The 7,500-nt window shown below is 31.0% G+C and overlaps 1 protein-coding gene across 2 annotated transcripts in view; it reads left to right on the forward strand.

Moving 5' to 3' along the window:
* Positions 1–7,500, forward strand: part of LOC137631141 (sodium-coupled monocarboxylate transporter 1-like) — a 93,926-nt gene that overhangs the window by 74,485 nt on the left and 11,941 nt on the right. For both annotated transcript variants that reach the window (XM_068362818.1, XM_068362817.1), the window contains exons 2-7: positions 3,209–3,548; positions 4,529–4,670; positions 5,067–5,147; positions 5,975–6,136; positions 6,674–6,886; positions 7,041–7,303. In XM_068362818.1, the coding sequence (XP_068218919.1) occupies positions 3,352–3,548; positions 4,529–4,670; positions 5,067–5,147; positions 5,975–6,136; positions 6,674–6,886; positions 7,041–7,303 (1,058 nt within the window). In that variant the 5' untranslated portion in view covers positions 3,209–3,351. The remainder of the gene's footprint in view (positions 1–3,208; positions 3,549–4,528; positions 4,671–5,066; positions 5,148–5,974; positions 6,137–6,673; positions 6,887–7,040; positions 7,304–7,500) is intronic.

The raw sequence follows: 7,500 nt of genomic DNA on the forward strand, positions 1-7,500 counted from the left end.
CTCGAAATGCGTTAAAATGTGTTGTTATTCTGCTTGAGTGTAAATGCTGCTCGTAGGATGCAATAGCAGTAAGTACTTATATGTTTCGACTACTGTATTATTGAACACCTTTTCTTAAATGATCAACGTAGTTCTTGCACAGTATACAGCAAAAGACCTGTGACCTTATTTCAACGATCCTCGTGTGTAATTCACTTATTGGTAACTCTTACCCTCCTCGTATTTCTAATGACGCTAAATGACACCGAGGAAATATTTGGAACTTCGCTCAGTAAACGCTATAGTTTAATAATTACGATTTTGAAATATCAATGCTACATTTTTCTTGTCAAAACATCAGCTATATTATTCTAAAAAGACTCACACAACAATTACAAGACTTTTTGGTCGATTTCGGAATTCTTATTTACAAAAAAAAAAAAAAAAAAAAAAAAAAAAAAAAAAAAAGCTTCTCCACATCTTTATTTATATGATGCCAAAGGAGGAAATGGTGTCCAAATAATGTATTGATTACCACGTTTATCCTAATAATATTGATCTTTGAATATATATAAAACACACATATTAGCCAAAGTTACCATTTTGAATAAGCGTTACATTGACGCACTAATGCTTGCTAGGACTCTGGATCGTTTTGTATATATATATATATATATATATATATATATATATATATATATATATATATATATATATATATATATATATATATATATATATATATATATATATATATATATATATATATATATATATATATATATATATATATACACATACACCAGCCACCCGTTGAGATGCCACCTCTGGAGAATTATGGGGTCCTTTGACTGGTCAGACAGTACTACATTGGATTCTTCTCTCTGGTTACTGATCATTTTCCATTTGCCTAAACATACACCGAATAGTCTGGCCTATTCTTTATATATATTTTCCTCTGTCCTCATACAACTGACAACACTGAGATTACTAAACAATTCTTCTTCACCCAAGGGGTTACTGCACTATAATTGTTCAGTGGCTACTTCCCTCTTGGTAAGAGTAGAAAAGACTCTTTGGCTATGGTAAGCAGCTCTTCTAGAAGAAGGACACTCCAAAATCAAACCGCTTTTCTCTAGTCTTGGGTAGTGCCACAGCCTCTGTACCATGGTTTTCCATTGTCTTGGGTTAGAGATCTTTTGTTTGAGGGCACACTTGGGCACACTATTCTATCTTATTTCTCTTCCTCTTGTTTTGTTAATCTTTTTTTAATAGTTTATGCAGTAGATATTTATATTATTTTTGTTACTGTTCTTGAAATTATTTTTTTTTTCTTTCCTCAGTGGGCTATTTTCCTTGTTGGAGCCCCTGGGCTTATAGCATCCTGCTATCCCAACTAAGGTTATAGCGTAGCAAGTAATAATAATAATAATGATAGTAATGATAACTATACATACACACACACACACACACATATATATATATATATATATATATATATATATATATATATATATATATATATATATATATATATATATATATATATAAAACAATAACAAACAACAAATGCAGCAGTTTATAGTCCACTACAGAACAAAGGCCTCACACAAGTTAATTCATGTCAAAGTTTTGGCCATTTTTCATTGCTGGTCAATACGGATTATTATGGTGGGATATTTTCGTATGACCACTCACAACAAACCAACCTAGTAGGCCTATGCGTGGCTCTGACTAGTACAGATTTTCTGATCATGGCGATACACAAACCCTTTCACCACGTTAAGGTATCCCGACTCAGTTATTGATATATATATATATATATATATATATATATATATATATATATATATATATATATATTTATATTCATATATATATATATATATATATATATATATATATATATATATATATATATATATATATATATATATGTATGTATATTTGTGAGATCGGAGTGATTTCGTAAATTCAAGTTATGCTTTTAGAACCAGTGATGATTTTTTATTTTACTTACCTAAGAAATTTTTCTATTAAAAGTATTTGTCATAATTCCATAGAGGTGATCGAAACGAAACCTGTGTAATGTCTCTCCTGATATGTTTTTGTCAACCAGACTCCGTGGGGCTTCACAATTATTATCTTGCTCTATCTCTGTTAAATCATATAACCTGAATACCATCAAGAAAATCTCATAACCTCACCATCTATGTTGGTTAGAGATGAGCGTTAATGGGAGTCTATAATTCTACTATTGCCTGGTCCACCCTGGTCTTACCTTCGGGTAGATGGGGTTCGGGAGTAGGCTTTTATCACCTATTATATTTACAAGTTTGTTTTAAGATTTTAAATTTTTCAAAAGATTAAGTTTAATTGATAAAATCTAAATCGTATTTATCAGATGTTATCTGTAATTTAGTTTTTTTGCTTAGATTTAATTTATATTAAATTATATAATAATAATAATAATAATAATAATAATAATAATAATAATAATAATAATAATAATAATAATAAGATAGTAATAGCAAAATAATAATAATAATAATAATTATAATAATAATAATGATAGTAACAATAATGATCATTATTATTATTATTATTATTATTATTATTATTATTATTATTATTATTAATCAGCCCAAGTAGTCAAACTTGACTCTTACTTAGCAGTAGGTTTAAATAAATTCAGAAAGGTATGTATGTATTATTATTATTATTATTATTATTATTATTATTATTATTATTATTATTATTATTATTATTATTATCAAAATACTTTTGATATATCTATCAATACTTTTAAAGCTTTTATAATGCATTTAGTTTTTTTTATGATTTTTTATTATTGTTTTATATGCTCTCCACTGATTTAAATACATGTATTTTTACCAGTACCTTTAAAACTAATATATGATATTCAGTTTTCTATGTACTTTTAAAGCAATCTTGATTATGGGTTTTATGTTTTTTAAATGCTTTGACTACATATATTTTCATCAATATTCTTAAAGTGATTATTATGGCTACCGTTGTTTTTTAGCTATATGTATATGTTGTACAGTCAATATTGCTTAAAATTATGAACCTCTAGGTTTTTAGACATCTTATTCTTCGTTTCTTTAATTTTGAAATATGTATCCTGTCAATTGAGGCTTTATATTATTTTGATGTAAATAATACACTTATCTGCATTGGTAATCCAATATATATTTTCTTTTTCCAGAAAGACGAAAGACTAGATCCGCGTCTATTCGCTTCCTTATTTTGAGAGATCTTCGGGAAAAGAGACCCCGATCGATCAACGGTCTCCAATCTTAATATTCAAACGCACCCTCGCCAATACAGAACTCTTATCAACCGCTAATCATGGCGATCAACGTCGATGACCTCGTGCAGAGGTTCAGCTGGGCCGACTACCTCGTCTTCGTGGCGATGCTGTTGGTTTCGGCTTTAATCGGAATTTTCTATGGCTTCTTTGGCAAGAAGGATGGCGGCACCAAAGAGTTCCTCATGGCTGGCAAGTCTATGACGACTTTCCCTGTGGCCATGTCTCTCATTGCCAGGTAAGAAAGGATACAGTAGACTCATGTGATAATGAGGATGTGTATGTTGATAATGAAAATACCAGCAGTTTTCAAGAGGGGAGGTCAGGTTTGAGAATTTTTTTTTTTTCAAATAAATATGTAGTAGCCAAATGATAATTCGATATTTCATCATTAGGGAGCAATATTAGATAACAAATGATTTGATCTGTCATATAACTCATCTGTTATTAGAGCGATAACCCCTTACCAAATACTTCGGACATTCTAGTTAACTTATCTCGATACAAACAAATTTAGTTATCTAGCTAAATAAGTTTCAATTCCATTCATATATAATTTTATATATTTTGTAGCAATAAATTCTAGTATGTTTTTTTCCAAAGAAAATTAGATTATCTGATTGCTTGTCATTTTCATTTGGTATTGTTAAGTAATTTTGAATATGAAATTAATGTTCAGACCTTATCTATTCCTTTAATTTCTCTTCTTAAATTATTGGCATTGTTCTTATTCTTATCATTTACGTCCATTATTCCTATGGAAGAAGCCAAAATGTCGAGATCTTGCACAAAAGTTTCCATGAAAATTAAATTATATTAGAAAGGTAAGGAAAGGTGATAAAACATTGTGATATATATATATATATATATATATATATATATATATATATATATATATATACACACACATATATATATATATATATATATATATATATATATATATATACATATATATATATATATATATATATATATATATATATATATATATATATATATATATATATATATATACACACACATATATATATATATATATGTATATATATATATATATATATATCTATATCTATCTATATATATATATATATATATATATATATATATATATATATATATATATATATATATATATACCTACATTCATACATACATAAACCATGTGATTGTTTTCAAACATTATGCCACACTTGGTCATCAAAAATTTCTCTACAGCTTCATGTCAGCCATTACCTTGCTGGGAACGCCTTCAGAAGTGTACCAATACGGCTTCATCTATTGGCTGGTTGGATTCTCTTACATCCTTGTTATGCCCGCCGCTGCCTACTTATATTTCCCTGTCTTTCATGAAATTCAGGTACGTCCTCTCTCAGTTTCGGTGTTTTTGTTAGTTTTTTGTAGCTAATACAGGTTTTAAGTTGATATACTCTGATGTTTTTTTTTCTTTTTCATCAACGACAAGAATTTTCTTTATAAAAAAAAAGTATGAATATCCTCTACCGACGTTAATCATTCTTAAATCCATGTGATTAAGTATCATCATCATCATCGACATCTTCTCCTATGCCTATTGACGCAAAGGGCCTCTGTTAGATTTCGCCAGTTGTCTCTATCTTGAGCTTTTAATTCAATACTTCTCCATTTATTAAGTATAATAATTTTGTTTTCCAACATGGCGCTGAAACAGATAATTGACTTAGTATTACTCAAGTTCTGCCTTTTATCAATTCTTAATTTTGCTACTCTTCCTCAGGTAACCTCTGCCTACCAATACCTTGAAATGAGATTTAGTCGTCCTGTGCGTTGGCTGGGATCGGCAACATTCGTTCTGCAGGTAAGATGAATAAGAAAATTATCATTTACATCAAATTTATCATTTCAGAAACACAAAACCTTAAATCGTCATTGATCTTATCCTTATGATTATCGACTTGTTTTATGATTAAGAATATATCATTCGAGCCTTTTAAAACTGACTCGAGAACCCCGTTCATGGGGTTCTATTTTCAGAAACTTAGACGCTGCTGAAAATCTGTAATATTCATTAGAAATCGTATGTACTTGTAGACGCCTTAATATCAGATTATCATTATTAATATCAATAGTATCACTGATACTGTAACTTTTACCTATTACTGTTATTATTATTATGATTTTCATCATCATCGTATAAGACCATAAAGTAAAATCAAGTCGTTTAAAGATGATAATTGAAGCACATTTTTCCGTCTATGAGAGGCAGTCTATTTAGTCCTTGTAAAAGCTCAAGAATTATTCTAGTGTATTTCTGTTAAAATAACACTTTATAAAACAAGGAATAAAGCTTCTTACTTATTCTCATTATTATCATTGTCATTATTAATATGATTATTATCATTATTACTATAAATGGTTAGCAGTATTAATCTTGAAGCTAACCTCAGAATCAATATTAGAAATTACATTTGTCTTTTTGCTCATCAGATTATAAATGTAATCCAAGGGATGAATGGAAGGAATTCTATGAGTACCATGGATAGAATTTCTGATATCTTCCTATAATACTCTATCGATGGCAGTATATAACACATACATATTTATATGTAATATATACGCTCTCCTTACGTATTACCTTTCATTTCTATGATGCACTGATTTTCTTTTTCTTATCTTTTTGCCCAGATGTGCCTCTACATGGCTATCGTGGTCTATGCCCCTGCTCTGGCTCTGGCCCAGGTCACTGGTATCAACGTTTACCTGTCTGTCAGTCTGATCTGTTTCGTGTGCATTTTCTATACAACTCTGGGAGGCATGAAGGCTGTGCTCTGGACTGACGCATTGCAGGTAAACAAACATTAGTTAAGTGTTTTTTCATGTGAAACTCTCTCTCTCTCTCTCTCTCTCTCTCTCTCTCTCTCTCTCTCTCTCTCTCTCTCTCTCTCTCTCTCTCTCTCTCTCTCTCTCTATATATATATATATACATATATATATATATATTATATATATAGAACATATACACACTCTGACCAGCTAGCACTGTGCTTGAAATTACTAGATCTTTAGGTTAATGAATAGTTTTTGAAAGTATTTACATCATTTTTCATCTTACTGCTTTCTTATGTTACATCAGTATAACCTAATGTTATTTATGGGCACCTGTAATAGAAAATCAAGACCCCTAATGTACCTGCAGTAAAGAATGAGTATTTCTCTCAGTTTCTTGCTATACCTAATGACACTGGTCCGCTAATTAGATATCACCTGATAAGCTTATAAAGATAAAGATCTTTGCAAATTTCATTTTCCAATATCATATCGTATAGTTACCCGCAGAACTTCCAAAATAACCTCGTCGTTCTTTTTTTACTTCTACGCCAATAGATGGTTATCATGTACGCCAGTATGCTGTTCGTTATCATCAAGGGAACGGTTGACGTGGGCGGATTTAGCTATGTCTGGCAGAAGAATTATGAGAGCGGCAGAGCAGATCTCATCGATTTTGACCCCAACCCAACAACGAGGCACACCTTCTGGACTTTGATTATAGGAGGGTACTTCACCTGGGTCACCATCTATGGCGTTAACCAAGCACAGGTATTTTCTTCCTTAACCTGGTGGTGTGCAATGCCATAATATTTGGCCTATATATACTTTAGAAGGCTTAAATTCTCGTGTCCAAAGCAGGGTCCATTTGATAAAGATTTACTAATTACCACAGAAATTATCAGCTACCCATGTTTCATTTCAGGTACAAAGATACTTATGTGTCAAAGAAAAATACATGGCTGTGCAAGCCCTCTGGATAAACCTCGTTGGACTGTTCATCTTGATGATCAGCTGTGCCTTTGGAGGGATGGTAGTTTACGCCAAATACTGGGACTGTGATCCACTCACTTCGGGTACTGTGACAAAAGGAGATCAATTGTTCCCTCTGTTTGTGATGGACACCCTTGGAACATGGAAGGGACTCCCTGGATTGTTCGTCTCTGGAATCTTCTCTGGGGCTCTAAGGTGAGGTGCTGGGCACGATCATAAAGACTGCATCCTGTGATGTAGAATATTGTTACCAGCTGAATTCTTTGGAATAACTCCAAACGCAAATTTTATTTCTACTTAAAATAAATAGAAAAATCAAATGACCCGAAAGTGAAAGTTTATGTCATATCAGAATTCCATATTTCTCATGCTTAGGCGTTTTTAGATCATTA

Source organism: Palaemon carinicauda, chromosome 39 (genome assembly GCF_036898095.1).
Source record: "Palaemon carinicauda isolate YSFRI2023 chromosome 39, ASM3689809v2, whole genome shotgun sequence".
Classification (NCBI taxonomy): Eukaryota; Metazoa; Arthropoda; class Malacostraca; order Decapoda; family Palaemonidae; genus Palaemon; species Palaemon carinicauda.